We start from the raw sequence: 18226 nt of genomic DNA, 5'->3' as shown, positions 1-18226 counted from the left end.
GAACCAAGATGGCGGCATAGGTTAACGCCGGAGTTTGCTGCTTTGAACAACTACTTCAAAAGTGAAACCAAAAAACGGAAGGGACATCACCCAGAACCACAGGAGCGCTGGCTGAGTGGAAGTCCTACAACTAGGAGGAAAGAGAAACGCATATGGACACTCAGAGGAGGCACAGTGCTGAAGTCAAATTCTGAGGTGCAGAGTGCGCGGAGCGGGCTGGCGGCGGAGGGCGCGGTTGGCGTTTTCAATCGGGAGGGAGTCGCAGACTCTGAGCTCCAGATACAGGGGAGTCTTTAGGGACCCAGACTCAAACGGGAGAAGCGGGACTGTCTGGCTTCGGTCAGAGCGAGTGCAGCTTTCTCTCCGAGCTTTGCAGCGGGTGCTGGGACTCAGAGAGGCAGAGCACCTGGGGACAGGACTGAGAGCCGCCATAACTGCTCTCTCCAGCCCACCCTGTTGATCCTGTGCGACCCGCCCCGCCCAAGCCCTGCACAGAGGCTTTTGCCGGATAGCCTCAGGCAAAGGCTAGATTAGCACCTCCCTAGAGGACAGAAGTTCTCTCACTGCTGACACAGCTGATTCTCATAGCCACTTGGCCTGGAGGTCAAACCCTCCCTGGAATTAGCTACAACAATCAAGATTTAACTATAAGACTGCGAACAAAGACCACTAGGGGGTGCACCAAGGAAGCATAACAAAATGCGGAGACAAAGAAACAGGACAAAATTGTCAATGGAAGATATAGAGTTCAGAACCACACTTTTAAGGTCTCTCAAGAATGTTTAGAAGCCGCCGATAAACTTAATGAGATCTACAAGAAAACTAATAAGACCCTCGATCTTATATTGGGGAACCAACTAGAAATTAAGCATACACGGACTGAAATAACGAATATTATACAGACTCCCGACAGCAGACCAGAGGAGCGCAAGAATCAAGTCAATGATTTGAAATGCGAGGAAGCAAAAAACACCCAACCGGAAAAGCAAAATGAAAAAAGAATCCAAAAATGCGAGCATAGTGTAAGGAGCCTCTGGGACAGCTTCAAGCGTACCAACATCAGAATTATAGGGGTGCCAGAAGATGAGAGAGAGCAAGATATTGAAAACCTATTTGAAGAAATAATGACAGAAAACTTCCCCCACCTGGTGAAAGAAATGGACTTACAGGTCCAAGAAGCGTGGAGAACCCCCAACAAAAGGAATCCAAAGAGGACCACACCAAGACACATCATAATTAAAATGCCAAGAGCAAAAGATAAAGAGAGAATCTTAAAAACAGCAAGAGAAAGAAACTCAGTTACCTACAAGGGAATACCCATACGACTGTCAGCTGATTTCTCAACAGAAACTTTGCAGGCCAGAAGGGAGTGGCAAGAAATATTCAAAGTGATGAATACCAAGAACCTACAACCAAGATTACTTTATCCAGCAAAGCTATCATTCAGAATTGAAGGTCAGATAAAGAGCTTCACAGATAAGGAAAAGCTAAAGGAGTTCATCACCACCAAACCAGGATTATATGAAATGCTGAAAGGTATCCTTTAAGAAGAGGAAGAGGAAGAAAAAGGTAAAGATACAAATTATGAACAACAAATATGCATCTATCAACAAGTGAATCTAAGAATCAAGTGAATAAATAATCTGATGAACAGAATGAACTGTTGATTATAATAGAATCAGGGACATAGAAAGGGAATGGACTGACTATTCCTGGGGGGGAAAGGGGTGTGGGAGATGCGGGAAGAGACTGGACAAAAATCGTGCACCTATGGATGAGGACAGTGGGTGGGGAGTGAGGGCGGAGGGTGGGGCGGGAACTGGGAGGAGGGGAGTTATGGGGGGAAAAAAAGAGGAACAAATGTAATAATCTGAACAATAAAGATTTAATTAAAAAAAAAAAGAATTCTTTTGTATACAAATAATGTCATGGTTTGTTTTTAAAGTATTTTAGTCCTGGCCTGGCAGCTCAGTTAGTTAAAGTGTCGACCCACTTGCACCAATGTTGCAGGTTCAATCCCTAGTCCAGACACATACAAGAATCAAACCATAAATGCATAAATAAGTGGAACAATGAATCTCACCCTTTCTCTCTCTCTCTCTCTCTCTCTCTCTCTCTCTCTCTCTCTCTCTCTCTCTCATCATCATCATAATAAGTAAATAAAAATTTAAAACTATTTTAAGCTCTAGCTGGTTTGGCTCAGTGGATAGAGAGTTGGCCTGTGGACTGAAGGGTCCCGGGCTCGATCCCCAGTGTGGGGCATGCAGGAGGCATGCCGTGGCTCCTGATGCACGGGTGGGAAAGTGACTCAAGCCTAACTCAACAGTCCGTCCACTCCACCAGCCACCCCCCATCCCTCCCACCCGAGAACACTTGGTTCAGCACAGGGCACATGGCCCAAGCAGCCTATGTATGTTTCCTGATCATCTCTCTACACTTTTCACCATTACCCCTCCATTTTCTGTAACAAATCTGGGGCCTTTTGGCAGGATCCTGAAGAAGGGTAGCGTCCTCAGGGAGGGAGACAGATGAAAAGCTGCCACAGGAGCCGCTGCAGGAGAAGCGGCCTCTACCCAGCCAACTGCAGCGCAGCCAGCAGGCTCCCCCAGGGTCAGGCAGAGTCCGCTCAGCACTATCAGCGGACAGTGGATGCAGAAATGTGCGTCTGCTCTGGGATTAGCCAACATGATGGGCACTTCCATTCGTCACTGGCCTCTTGGTTCAATAATCCCTTTATTGTAAATGCTTTGTAAGCCTCACGGAATGACAGCTGGTAGACACAGTTCCCAGGCTGCTGGTGCCAGGAATGGGCACACGGAGACCGTGCGGCAACGTTCTCCAGCCGCATTCCGCTACCCCTGATCCATCTGTTTGGTACAAAGCTGCCTCCGATGTTCCCAGAATTCACTCTCCCTCAGCAGCAGCCAAATTTAAACACATTATTTAACTCAGATATTAAAGTTTCAAAATATTGTGCTGGAATCTTTCTTCTCCCCCTTTAGATGCTGACTTTTTTTCTTCAGTAAGATATTCAGAATTGCTTTATCTTCAGCATCCACGCTTTAATTAAATCCGCTCATTGAAAAACATCTATCGAGTGACTCAGTTGGGGCGAGGCACGCCACGGGGCCTGCATATGCTCTCTGAACGCGACACATGAAACAGACCCGTTATGGGCAGCCCAATGCAAGGGCTGCTGTGTCTTACATGTCCCGAGCCTCCTCCAGGATGAATGCTGAGGAAAGCTCCAGGATGACCAAAAAAGGAAGCAATGTGACAGGGAGAGGGAGAAGGGAGCATGGGAGGGGGGAACCCAAGGCTGGTGATGCTCTGACTGCAGAAGAGAAACGCAAACCCCAGTCCACACGCCCCTCCAGATTATGTACGGGGAAGGCAGAGAGCTGCTGCTCCCGGGAGACAGCCTCCGGCCGATGAGCAATGCAGCGTCAGAAAGCCTCTGCCTGGTGCAGAGCGTGAGCCATCTGGGAGGTGATGCTGTCAGCGAGAGCATTCACACTCTGTCCCAGACACACAGCACAGCCCTGAATGGAGCCTGGCTCAGCGGGGGAAACCATTGCCTCTGACATCTCTGTGTGTGCGACTGCCACGGCTTGTGAGGAAGGACCTGAGGGAAAGTCAGGGCTGGCAGCACAGGCGCATGCTCGTGCACACACACACACCTGTGCACACACACACACCTGTGCGCAAACATACACACACACACCCCACACACACCTGTGTACAAACACACACACCTCCCCCACACACCTGTGCACAAACACACACACCTCCCACACACACATCTGTGCACATACACACACACCTCCCCCCACACACCTGTGCATACACACACACCTCCCACACACACATCTGTGCATATACACACACACCCTTCTCACATACAGCTGTGAACATACACACACATACAGACCTTCCCCACACATACCTGTGCACACAGACACATATACACACCTCCCACACACAGTCACACATACCTATGCACTCACATACCTCCCACATACACAGCTGTGCACATGCACACACAAACACATATACAGACCTCCCAGTCTCTCTCTCTCTCTCTCTCTCTCTCTCTCACACACACACACACACACACACACACACCCCTCACACAGTGCCTTTTCCCTGAGGCACCCCAAGTACTCTCTAGGGCAGTGGTTCTCAACCTTCCTAATGCCGCGACCCTTTAATACAGTTCCTCATGTTTGGTGACCCCCAATTTCATTGTTACAAATTGAAGATAATTAAAGCATAGTGATTAATCACAAAAAACAATATGTAATTATATATGTGTTTTCCGATGGTCTTAGGCAACCCCTGTGAAAGGGTCGTTCGACCCCCAAAGGGGTCACGACCCACAGGTTGAGAACCGCTGCTCTAGGGCACCAAAGACTGAGAAAAAGAGATGTTGGAAGAGCCAGTCCAGTAAGCAATGGAGTGTTGGGTGTTGGTGTCTGAAGAATATGCCTCAGGAGCCGGGGTAACCCACTCTGACAGGGAAGGCTCTGCATCCGGCTGGGTTGGGGGGGTGGGGGGGAGCACCAGTCTCCCCTTCCTCTCCATGAATAAACCTTCTGAAAGGACACATTTGCCAGCGGGGAGCTTCAGCAGCCACCAGAGGACACCAGAGAGTTCTGTCGCAAATTCAAACTTTTAAAGAGAATTTCTTTAAGATTTATCTTTCGGCAGATACAAAAAGTCACAATGAGCCTCCTCTGCATCCAACACAGGGTGTTTATGCCAGGATTCAGCCAGTGAGCACCAACGAGCAACAGGAAGGAGGATGAAGACTTCCAACTAATCAGAAGCCACACAAAAATATGCGAACCATGCGATTTGGAGGAGTGAAGAGAAGCAACACACCCATGCAAGGTAGGATCCTAGCCGGCAGAAGGAAACAGAAGTATCAAAATATTTAATTTCATCCTTCTTCATTCCCTAATCTAATCTCTTCTCCTAAGTCAGTATCAGATGACTTTCTCACTTTAGCCCATCCAGCAACAGAGTTGGTTGAAGAAAGCCTTGCTCACCTCAGGCTAATTTCAGCCAAAAACAAAAACAAAAACAAAAAAACCTAAGCAGATGGTGGCTGGCGCCCCCTGGTGGGAGGACTGGAGAACAGCGCCTTTTACCTGGCAAGAAGCTGGAAGTGGGTAGACAACAGGTGAGAGAGGTCCACTCCGGACTCTACCTACTATCTCTGTCTCTATTTCTCCCCGCTATTGTCAGTTACTCCTGAAATCTGGGCCCACATCTTAGTTCTATCTTGTCCTCAAGGCAACCTGCCAACTTCCATTTGGGGTATAAACTGTAAAGGTGGCCCATGTTACTCAGAACTTGACTTGTGTTCCCAAATGTCATCATTACGGGCCCCTGGACATTCATAAGGAACCATGGCTTCCCGCATGGGGAAACCAGTGAATTCAAAGGTTTGAAAAGGCAAAGGCAGGAACAGGGGGAGGGACAGAGACGGGCAGACACTATTGGACTCAGAGAAACGCCTAGAAGAAGATGTCTAGCAGGTAAAATGTCAGTCTGCTTCCCATTTAAGCCTTTCCTTGTTTTATTTTCTCCAACTGCTATTTAGGAACAATTTTTATGTAGCCTTAGAAACATAACATTTTGCAGTTGTTAGGAAAGTAAAATTTAAGCAAGATTCAGGCACAAATAATTCAGCAAAGAAACCCAGGAGAGGCCTTCTACCTGCTCTGTGTAAGTGCAATACAGTACATAGGTATTTACCTACAGGATGGGTTGGACAATGCTTTCCTGTTATCAGCAGGGAAAGAGCCATAAAAACTTATTTTCTAGTGGACAAACAGAAGCCTCTGCTGGTTAATGAGTTGCCTCTGTGGCAGACCCGCTTTGGAAGTGACTGGTAATTTTGTTTCCTCTGCTTCAGCCCGGTCCACTGGACTGGAATCACAGCTCTACCATTTAGCAGTTCTGTGGCCTTGGTTTCTCAACTTTTCCAGGCCTCAGTTTAGTCATCTCCAAAATGGAGAAAATAAGCCATACTTCACAGGGTCCATGAGAGAATTAAATGAGAAAATGCCTAGACTGCAGGATATCTGACACTCATAACTTTTATGTATTGTGTATGTGTGTTTTCATTTGGAAAAAGTCTATAAAAGTTTTATTATATTATTAGGGCATCTGTGGTCCAAAGAAGTTTTAAGAGCTATTGCTCTAAAGCAAAGCATCTTTGCAAGATTCCTGGGAGCTCTCCTCAGTGACATAACATGCTGTCAGACTTTTATGGGGACATGCGGTATAAGACAGATGTGTGGGTTATATTAGAAACAGAACTATTCTGCTTTCAGAAAATAGCTATGACTCTAAAGCTTCTATGTAATACCCCGAAGCCAAAAATAATTTCTTCTGCCTACAATTGCTATTAATAACATTTGCAGCAGACATACCACAAGATCGGTCAAGGTGAAATTGTACTATGTATCGGCCAAAAAAAATTATATCCAAAATATTCTTAAAAGTAAGAATTCTGAGGATAAAGAAATGTGAAAGTGAGGGGGTGCTCTCACTCTCCAAGGTTACCAAGTCGCCACAGGTAGAAGTGGAAGATACAGGGGGAGGAGAGAATAGAGGTTTATCATTTGCCATTCCTTATATAAATCTGCTAGAAATCTTTACATATTACCATAAAAATAAAGTCTAGACTGTACATGAAAGGTGTAAACCTAACAAAGCCTGCAGACGACCTGAGAGTACTTGAAGGCACCACGTTTCCATACAGGAAACCTTGGAATCTGGATCAATGGAAAACCCATGAGAAAACTCAGTCATGAATGTCCTTTTTTCTCAAGTTCCATCCACAAGGTCACCTCCCCTCAACTGATTGGCAAATGTCCTGTGCCTGATACTATTAACATTTTTATTAGATTTTGGACATTTCAAAAGGCTTCCCTCTGCTCATGTAAATTCCTACATAAATAATAAATCATATTCACAGTGCCAGGACATAACAATGCAGTTGAGTGAATGAGAATGGAAGGAGAAAAACCATCAAGGGTTGGACAGAAGGAAAGCAGTTGTAATACCACATTTTAAAAATGGTATCACAAAGCTGTGGGAAGAGAACGGATTGTTTAACACCTCAAACTAGCACTGGAGTAACTGGTTAGCTATTTTGAAAAAGAACAAATTAAAGCCTTACCTTACATTAGTGAGTCAAGACATTTCAGATAGAGTAAATAGTTTGTTATAAAGAGAATGAATTCATAAAACAACTAGAAGAAAAAAGTTATCTCCTCCTGGGATGGGGATGAACTTATGAAGCCCAAAGGCAGAGCAAGAAACCCCAAAGGAAAACATGATAGGTTGATTTACATGAAAAAGGAAATGTAATGTGGTATTCTGAAAAAGAAAAGGAACATCAAGTAAAAACTAAGGACATCTGAATATAGTATAGACTTTAGTTGCTAATAATATACCAATGATGGTTTCATTAATTGTAACGAAAGTACCATTCTAATATAAGATGTTAATAATAGGGGACACTGCTTGTAGAATCTATAGGGACTCTCAGTATATCTGCTTAAATTTTCTATAAATCTAAAACTGTTCTAAAATTAAAAGTTCACTAAAAACATCTCTCCCCAAAACAAAAATGGTGGCCAAGGGTTAACCGATTTACATCACACAACAGCTAGGCATATAGGTCTGTGGAATCAGGCTGTCTAGATTTAAATCTCAATTGTGTCACTCTAGCTGTGAGACTTTGAGCAAGCTATTGAATCTCTCTGGGTGATGAGATTATGGATGATTAATTTTCTTTACTTTTTGGGGGGTTTTCTAAATTTTCAGATTTTTTCAAAGCACTTTATGATTATGAAAGGAATATATGTTAGTTATAGAAAGTTTGGAAAACTGGAAAAATGAAAATATTTTTACATGCTACTGAATTGCTAATATACAACAATAAAGACAAGGTAAGATGCTGAAACAGGAAGATCTAGCCCCTGAATGCACTGCCTGGGGTAGGCACTGAGATGCTGGAGAATGACAAGACGCTGTGGTTCCAGGCACCCCTACCATTTGGCTGAGAGAATACTTCTCTGTGAAAATACTTCTCCCCAGTTCAGTCCAGGGCTTCCATGGTGGCTTGGCCAACCCCTCAGCTAGAAACTTTTTTCGGTGGCTCCTGGAGTTAAGTCCAAACTCCCACATGACCACAAAAACCTCAGCACCCAGCCCTCACCTACCTCTCCAGCCTCATGGCCTCCTAGACGCCCCCCCCCCCCCAGCCCATCCCACATCCATCCTACCTCCAATCCTCACCACTCCTCAGATATGACAGGCCCCTGACACCACCAGCTCATATTTCACACAGTGTGGTGCCAGCAGAAGGATAGACATATAGATCAATGGGATAGAACTGAAAACCCAGAAATAAACCCTCACATATATGCTCAATTGATGTTCAATAAAGATGGCAAAACCATTCAATGGGGAAGGATAATCTTTTCAACAAATGATGATGGGAAAACTGGAACCACATGCAAAAGATTGAAGAAACCCTTACCATACACCACCTGCAAAACAACTCGAAATAGATAAAAGGTCCAAAATTAAGAGCAAAAACTCTTAGAATAAGACATAAGGGAAAATCTTCACGACACTGAGAATGGCAATGGTTTATTGGCTATAACACCCAAAGCAAAGAAAGAAAAATATATAAATTGGACTTCATCAAAATTAAAAACATGTCTGCCTCAAAGGACAGTATCAACACAGTAAAAGGCAACCCACAGAATGGGAGAAAATATTTGCAAATCACATATCTGATAAAGAATTACTACCCAGAACATATAAAGAACTCATATAACTCAACAACAACAAGACACACAACCTATTTCAAAACTGGGAAAAGTTTGGAACATTTGGAGAATGGACAGTCCTCCAAAGAAGATACAGAAATGACCAAAACACTACAAAAAGACGTTCAACATCACTAATCAGTAGGGTGGTGATTTTCACCCTTTTTCATCTCGTGGCACACAAAAACTAATTACCAAAATTCTGCACCCACCAAAAAATATGTTTTTTGCCGATCTGACAGAAAAAAAATAGGTATAACATTGATTCATTCACATCAGATGGCTATTGTTGTGTTGGCTGTTGTAATTTTTTTTGTTTGACAATCTAAGGGAAATGAGGTCAGTGCCCCTGACTACATAGTCAGGTATTGTATGTTTTAAAAATTCTTGCAGCACATCGGTGTGCCTCTTTGCAAATCAAAGCAAAATGAGATGCCACTTCACACCTATTAGGCTAGCTATTAATTTTTTAAAAAGAAAAAAACCTCAAAAAATAACAAGTTTTAGAAAGAATGTGGATAAACTGGAACCATAATGCATTGCTGGTGAGAATGTGAAATGTTGAAGTCCAGTGGAAAACAGTTTGGTGGTACCTCAAAAAGTTAAAAATAGAGTTACCATATGATCTGGCAATTTCATTCCTAGGCATTTACCAAAAAGAACTGAAAGCAGGGACTCAGATACTTGCACACCCATGTTCATAGCAGAAATATTCACAGTAGCCAAAAGGTGGAGGCAACCCAAGTAACCCAAGTGTCCATCAACAAATGAATATATACATCCTAGATAATAATCCTATATAATAAAAGGGTGATATGCAAATTGACCTTAACGCAGAACGACCACTCAACCAGTCACTATGAGGTGCACTGACCACCTCTCGGTCCCTTTCCCCAGCAGGCAGGCTCCCATCGCCCGATGGCGAATGGGGAACCGGAAGTGGGTGGCAGGGGCCGTGGGCAGTACCAGGCCAAGGCCCCCACCCTGCCAGTCGCCCCACACACAGAAGGTGACCTGTGGCAGGGGCAGGGCCAGCAAGCAGGCGGGAATAGCCAACCTCTAGGCACCTCCCCTCCGGCCATCAGGCTCTGATCACCCGATGGCAAATGGGGAACCAGGGGTGGGTGGCAGCTTCTGGCAGCCTAGTAAAGATGGCCCTGATCACAGGCCAGACCTAGGGACCATACCTGCACATGAATTTTGTGTGCCGGGCCTCTAGTGTGTGTGTGTGTGTGTGTGTGTGTGTGTGTGTGTGTGTGTGTGTATAATGGAATATTATTCAGCCATAAACAGGAAGGAAATTCTGATACATGCTACAATGCGGATGAACCATTGAGGTCATTATGCTAAGTTAAGTAAGCCGGACACATAAATGTTGTATGATCCCACTTATAGGAAAGACTTATAGGCAGATAGAGACAGGAAGTAGAATAAAGGTTACCAGGGGCCAGTGGAGGGGAGACGGGAGCTAATGTTCCCTGGGTACAGAGTTTCTGGTTGGTGTGATGAAACAGTTCTGGAAATGGATAGTTGTAATGGTCATACAATACTGTGAATGTACTTACTGCCACTTGTACACTTAAAAATGATTAAAACGGTGAATCTTATGTTATAGATATTTTACCACAATAAAAAAAAATGCAGAAGAATAGCAGCCCACAATAGCCACAGTGAGCTTCCTCAGAAGATGGATCTCCGTGTTCCACGGCCATTCAAGACACTACCGGTCACTTCCTGGCCTTGGGTTAACAAATTCCTCCTCCTGCAGCCCACTCTGGCTGCTAACCAACAGAGACATTAGATAATCTTCTTCGCTAGCTCGGAATACCAGCAACTGTGCCCCTTTCCCTCCGCCCCTTTCTCTTCTTGATTTTTAACACATGTACCAGCTGTGAGAAGCTATGGGGTGGAGGTGTGGGGGGACACAATTGGCCACTGACGCTAAAACAAGGAAGAACCTGTGGGACAAAACTACACTTGAACCCCCTTAGAATTTCAATCCTTGATAGAGGATCTACCTTAACCTTTTCAGGATTTTCAGAGTGGGATTCTTCTTCCCGTTTTAACTCTCTTACTATTTCAACTCCCCTCACAGTCTAGAAGTTATGATATCTAACTTCAACATTCACACACAAACAATTCCCTTGTCATGTAATTCAAACCATTTCCTTTTGGGTTGGCTTCCCTGGAGATGGAGCCAGCCAACATCCCCTAAAAATATATATATATTTCCACATCTCTCAAGTTCCTCCTCCAAGTTAAACACTATAATTCACTGAACTTTTCTTTATATAGCTGGTTTTTCTGGGTTTTTGCCACAAACTTCCTCTAAATCTCTCTCTTAATTGTACACTAAAACATTTTACATGGACATTTAAAATTTTCTGTAGCAATTGGGAATGTAAATGTTTCTCATGACAATAAAAATTGTGCGGTGAGAAGGCGGTGAACAATATTGCGAACTTGAAAGCAATAGGTTTCAGAAATATTATTCCCGAAGTTTACTTATTTTGAGTCATGTTTTCCTGTGTCTAAAACTTCAAAGCCAGCGCCTCCCTCTTCGTGTCAGGGACATCTGTCCCACAGCGACTTGCCCATCAAGAGGCACTTCGGCTTAGCTGTTGCTGACTTTGAAGTTCACCAGAACGTTGCCGAACCTGCATTTAATTCACACGATCGGAAGGGTTCACAGCAGCAACACTCCAGCCCTCAGAAACCCTCCCTGACTTTGCCACTGACCTACTCCATTATGCTATGTTCCAAATGCAAACACAGATGGGACCAGAAACTTAGTAAGAACTGACAGGTGCACATCTTACCAAGCACACAAGCTCAACAACTACTAGATGAATGAGTTACGCACCACATTCCCCAATGAATAATAGACTCTGCTCTATGCTCTCCTAAGAGCAGATGATGTGCTGCTCTTAGGAAACCCGCCCTGGACACATTGCTGAAAACAATCAACTACGGAATCAGTGCTTTCAAACATTTCACCAAACTGCCTTCTCTCCCAACACCTGTCCATCCTCTTGATCTTTCTGGGAAATGGAAATTAACAGAGGAGAAAACTGCTTCTGTAAGACACCTTGCTGAATTGTACACAGGTCCACCTCTTCAATGGAGATGCTGCCTTCCTCAACAATACACATCTCCTCTTCCCAGGACGGTAAGTGCAGGCATTCAGAATGGTCCAGCGTTTGGCATGCCATCAGAGGCTGTGCTACAACACGGCCTCTGCAAACCAGGCTGTCCCCGAGCCCAATACTAGAACTGCTTACCTTTATACCAAGAAGGCTGGGGAAGCAGCACAATCTACATGTGCCTCGGTCGGCTTCGCAGAGTTCGTGCGGTGAGGCCTAAGCTCTAATAAGGTTGTCTAAAACGAAACATGTCAGCAGGGCCTATGGTGGGTCCACGTGTGCTCAATGTGTGACAGGATCAAGCATAATGAGGAGCAGAAAATCGTTGTGAAAGTGTTGAAGGCACAAGTACGAAGCCAGAAAGCAAATTTCAAAATGAAGCTTTTTTTTTTTTTGAGAAATAAAAACAATCAAAAGGCCAATTTACACATATCCCAAAGAACCTAGCATAGCGTCTGCTTTATAGGTACATGTACATGTGAATGTGTTCATGAAAACCAGGCCCTGCACCAATCACATATACCACTTTAAAAAGCAGCTGTGGTTATTATTGACATTTTAAAGATGCAGACATTTGCCCAAGTGAAGAGTTACATGATTACTTTCCAAAGCTTCCTGAACTAAGTTAGCATGCAATCTAGTTGGAATTTCAACCCAAGCCAGCCTCATTCTCCAGCTTCTGCATTTAATCACCACATTGTGCAGGCAGGCTCCCCGAGTAAATGAAGAGAAATTTCCCCTAGATTTTACCAAAGCCAGCTCACTTGTTTCCTTGGGTCTGGGGAAAGTAGACAGCTACAATATTTAAAAATGTTGAGCTTCATCTTAAAATCAGACATCCCTACTTGTTTATATTTCACAATGGAGCTCTGTTTAGAGGTTTATCTGGTTACAGTTAGTACTGGATTAAATTATTCTGAAACGTACGTTGGGAACATTCTGAAACATAATTTCTCTTTCAAAAGATAAATGCCAACATTAGTGCTTTACTTGTGAGTTTCATGTATTTATGTATCTACTTTAAAAAGGAACAATGGATTTTGAAAATGCAACAGCCTGAGCAGGAGGACTTCCTTGAGGCCAGTGTTATCCGACAGCCACATGTCCGGCAGGAAATCTGCAGCGGGAGTGACATTAACAATGAATTCCCTACTTTCTTCGACCCTGGAGAGACTTGTGGCTTGTCCATCTGAACAAGGCCGGCCTTGGACAAAAAGCAGACCTTTTGCTTTTCATGTACATTACAGGCGTGAAATCATATTTCTAAAGAGACTTTCACCAGCTCCATGCCAAGTGGTTTGCAGGGTCGACACATTAAGCACGGCCCGCACACTCTGATGAGTGCACGGCATTTGTGCACGTGTGTGCTCTTAAAAATAAATCTTATTTTTTAAAAATATGTTTGTTTGTTTGTTTTTATAGAGAGAAAGGAAGGGATCTCAATCGGCTGCCTCCTACATCCCTCCCCCACACTGAGGTTTGAGTCCGAAACCTGGGCATGTGCCCTGACTGGGAATCGAACTGGCAACCTCTTGGTGCACAGGACGATGCCCAACTAACTGAACCACACCAGCCGGACATTATGTGCTGCTGCTGCTTCTTCTTTTTTCTACTGATATTTTTCTTAATATATATTTTATTGATTTTTTACAGAGAGAAAGGGAGAGGGATAGAGAGTTAGAAACATTGATGAGAGAGAAACATCAATCAGCTGCCTCCTGCACACCCCCCACTGGGGATGTGCCCACAACCAAGGTACATGCCCTTGACCGGAATCAAACCTGGGACCTTTCAGTCCGCAGGCCGACGCTCTATCCACTGAGCCAAACCAGTCAGGGCTATGTGCTTCTTAATGTATTCACTTGAGTAGTGGAGGGCATTCCCAGGCTTTATTCCCAAGTGAAGACCAAGGATGAAACTTCTATGTTGATATTTTTAGGTAAGCTTTGCTAAATATATAGGTACACGTGAAAACACATTAGCGAGAGAGAGAGAGAGAGAGAGAGAGAGATCCTCTATCTATTGCCAAACCACTGGATAATTTAACAACTGAGAACTGAATTCCGCACCTTAACAATCCTACACAGAAAGCACTGCGTTCATTTCTTCAGCGCGCTATCAGTGAGTGGTTCCAATATTTACTTTCAAGTTATACAATAAAACCTGCCACATGTTCACAAACATTAAATAGTTAATTTTTATCCTTGGCTAAACAATATATTGCTCAGAGATAAAACTGTAACTTGTTATTCATATATACATGATCCTATGTCATCCTCAGAACAGCCTGTGAAGTGGACATTAAGGAGCAGGGCTATAGGCCTCCAAAACTCTTAACCTCATCTCAGTGTTCTACTGATCTTACGGTTGTTTTTTTTTAAAGTTTGGCTCAGTGGATAAAGCGTTGACCTGAGGACTGAAGGGTCCCAGGTTTGATTCCGGTCAAGGGCATGTACCTTGGTTGCGGGCACATCCCCAATAGGAGGTGTGCAGGAGGTAGCTGAATCGCTGTTTCTCTCTCATCGATGTTTCTAACTCTCTATCCCTCTCCCTTCCTCTCTGAAAAAAAAAAAATCAATAAAATATATATTTTTAGAAAAGTTAAATCAGCCCTGGCCAGGTAGCTCAGTAGGTTAGAGTGTTGTCCGGACATGCCAAGGTCACGGGTTTGACACACAAGAATTAACCAATGAATGCATAAATGAGTGGAGCAACAAATCGATGTTTCTCGCTCTCCCTTCCTCTCTCTGAAATCAATAAATGTTTTTTAAGTTAAATCAACTTTGGCACTTTCCTCCGATTTGGTCTTAAGCACTGTTAATTCTGATTTCTCCCTTATTCTTGAAGAACTGAAGGAAAAAATGGGGTGTATTCTGCCAGCAGAGATAGAAGGTTGTTTCCCAAGATAGTTCCACCTCTCCTGTAGGAGGCCGCTGCAGCCCAGCTCCGGATTTAAGCAACCTGGGTGTACCATCTAGCTGTGTGACCTTGGACAGGTCACTTAATCTCTCTGCGCTTGTTTCCTCACCAGTCAAAGGGGGCAATAGGAGAAACTAACTCCGTGTTTGGGATTAAATAACACAGTATTGAGAACCGGGTTTCCCACATTTTATATGTTCAATCAGTCTCAGTTATTCTTAAACTGCCGGAACTAAGTTTAGTTTAGCGATCATACCTAAACATCAGGAGACACAACTAACACATCTACCGTTTGGACATTCAGGAAGCTACTTCGCCTTGAAAATATGATCAAAAAGCCCTCCGGTGGCCTAGGTTGCCTATATGTGATGGCCAAGTGTCTCTCTCTCAAACTAAACAGCTTTGGTATTGGCTGAGTTCAAATAGTGTGGATTTCTTGACGTTACCTCACCTCCAAGACTCATACACACTCTACATTTTTTTTTAATTAAACAAAGATTGCTTGGGTTCTTAAATAAATAGCTGTCAACGCACCCTTTCTCTGGCAAGAAGCATGGCCATCTTTCAAACCGTGCGACTTGCTCTAATCACTCTCTAAAACTGTCCCTTTGCAGCTTGCATTTCAGCACTCGGTGTCCCCAATTGTTGCGGTCCCAGAACAAAAGCCCAGTTGCTGCGGGTACAATACAGCCCTTTCTCTGACATCACCACGAAGCCCTCGGAACAAACAAGCAGAGAGGGAGCCCTTGTAAGCAGCTACACTGCCTCCAAACCCCTGGACCCCAAACCCCTGGGCCCCCGAAGGCCAGGACGAGCTGGTATCTTGGAGACTCGATTCCCATGCTCATCTCCCCATTTCCCTACAAGCAGCTCTGACTCCCGAACGTCTCGGAGCTCTTTAGGGCACGTGTGTTTTCCTGCTGCCCCGAGGCTGGAACACTCGAGGTCCTCTTCTCGCACCCGCGCAGCGAGAAGGGGAGCAGGACAGCAGCCCCGCTTGGGCGCGCTGTAGTCGCGGTGGGGTCCGGGCCGGGCGCGCCACCAGAAGGGCTCGGGGCGGGATGTCCCACCAGGCCGACCCCAGAGTCCCTGCGCCCCCGCGGGCGCGAGCGGGAGCCCCACCATCCCAGCCCTAGAGAGATGGGCGCCGGATTTCCACTCCCGGCCAGCACGCACACCCCCGATCGGCGGCCCCGGGGAGGCCTCCGGGACTCACGCGGTCTCTCTGGGTCGCGGGGGCCTCTCTCCGGCCAGCTCCCGGCCCTTCGGGGTTAGAGAGTGGGAGCCTCCCATTGCTCGGAGCTCGCGCCTTCGCTGCGCCCTCCCGTGCTCCGCGGCGCGCCGGTCGGACCCGGACCCTGGGCGGGGAGGAGGCGGCGGCGGGAGGAAGGGTGGGGCCGAGGGTTGGGCGGGGATGGCGGGGAGCCCTGGTTCAAGGTCCCGGCCCCGGGGAAAGCCGGCGAAAGGACGGCTGGAGACGCGGCCAACTTCTCGGCCAATTGCAGAGCTCAGCCGGCGCCACCGCCCGGGCACCGGCCGAGACTCCGCTGGGAGATGCTGATGCCCAGGTCACGCCGGGGCCGGGGCCGGGCGCCGCACCTCCCAGCCAGGGAGCCCCAAGGCGGCGGGCAGCAGGTGGAGAGGACAGGGGACTTGGGCGCGCCTTCGGAGCCCGACGGGCTGGGGAACGCCTCTCTCTGCCCTCCCAGCCCAGGGCGATGGCGGTGCGTGGGAGCCCCCCCCTCCCCCCTCGCGAAGCAGCTCCGCAGAGAAGCACCAGTAGCGGGCGGTGTGCGCCCAGCGGGAGACTTGTTGCCTTCTGAGCCCCAGCTTCTCCCGCATGGGGGCAGGAGTGGGCCTGGGCTGAGTTCTACAGAAAACTGGGTTGATCCTGGTTCTACCCCAGATTAGTTGGGTGAATTGGGACAAGCGTCTTCACCCCTCCAGATTATTTCTTCACTAGAGGCCCGGTGCATGAAATTCATACATGGGGGTTGTTTGTCCCTCAGCCAAGCCTGCACTCTCTCCAATCTGGGACCCCTCGAGGGATGTCTGACAGCCCGGGATCAGGCCTACAGTCGGACATCCCTCTCACAATCCAGGACTGCTGGCTCCCAATCACTCACCTGTCTGCCTCCTGATTGCCCCTAACCACTCCCCTACCAGCCTGATCAATGCCTAACTGCTCCCCTGCCGGCCCGATTGCCACTAACTGCCCTCCCCTGCTGGCCCGGTCACCCCTAACTGCCCTGTTGCCAGCCTGGTCGCCCCTAACTGCCCAACTGCCCTCCCCTGCCAGCCTGGTTGCCCCTAACTGCTCTCTCCTGCTGGCCTAGTCCCCCCAGGTGTCCTCCCCTGCAGGCTTGGTTCCCCCCACCCCCCGCCAACTTCCCTCCCCTGCTGGCCTGATCGTCCACAACTGCCCTCCCCTGCCAGCCATCTTGTGTTCACATGGGGGTGGCCATCTTGCGTATTGGAGTGATGGTCAATTTGCATATTACTCTTTTATTATATAGGATTTGTAAAGCAAGGGAGCACATTTATTTTTACTTCTAATGTCCTTTCTGGGTTTGACAACCAATGAATGGATGCTCTTCCAAACTTGGGGAGAGGGGGGAGGGATGGGAGATGGGGGGGGAATGCCCGCTATCCCTCCCATTGCACTTCAGAATATTTTATGCTCTGTCTCACCCATTCCTGCCTCCCACCTCCCTCCTCTCCAGCCATCTGTCCACCCGTGTTTAGGTTTTTAGGGTGTTTCTTTTGAGGGAGAGGGTTTTATAAAGATTGGAATGTCATTTTTCACTAACACCTACCTATTTACCCTTCCAGATCTAAAGCAAAGCCCCCTTCTATAACACCGTCCTGAATCTTGATATTACATCTTTTTTTGTTATTACTGTCTCCTTCGCTGGGATGTAAACCTCGTAGAGACAGGAAATTGATGTTGTTTTCACTGTTCCTGCGTGGCGCTCACCTGTTGATAAATGTAGTCATCCTACAAGCCTGTTACCACCTTCTTCCCTGTGTTCCCATAACACTTGTTAATTTCTCTAACATAGCATTGACCAATCTTATTTTGTAATTATCTCTTCACTCCTTAGTCTTTCCACTAGAATCTGAGTTCTTTAATGGCAAGTATGCTTTCGTATCTCTGTATCCAAGCTCAATGCCTGGCACAGTGCCTGTACCCTGGCTGGTATACAATGTTTGCTGAATGAATGAACGAGCCTGTGGGTGACACACAGAATGGTGTTCAACATTAACTGTCATTCTTGATTGGAAGCGCTAAGAGAATAAAGATGT

At 46.1% G+C, this 18226-nt stretch overlaps 1 protein-coding gene across 1 annotated transcript in view; it reads right to left on the bottom strand.

Moving 5' to 3' along the window:
* TACC1 (transforming acidic coiled-coil containing protein 1) overlaps nt 1-16228 on the bottom strand; it is an 85859-nt gene extending 69631 nt beyond the window's left edge. The window contains exon 1 of the mRNA XM_036300951.1: nt 16137-16228. Within this exon, the coding sequence (XP_036156844.1) occupies nt 16137-16213 (77 nt within the window). The 5' untranslated portion in view covers nt 16214-16228. The remainder of the gene's footprint in view (nt 1-16136) is intronic.
* Nucleotides 16229-18226: the final 1998 nt, after the last annotated feature.

Source organism: Myotis myotis, unplaced genomic scaffold (genome assembly GCF_014108235.1).
Source record: "Myotis myotis isolate mMyoMyo1 unplaced genomic scaffold, mMyoMyo1.p scaffold_m19_p_3, whole genome shotgun sequence".
Classification (NCBI taxonomy): Eukaryota; Metazoa; Chordata; class Mammalia; order Chiroptera; family Vespertilionidae; genus Myotis; species Myotis myotis.
This window is presented reverse-complemented; position numbering and strand designations above follow the sequence as displayed.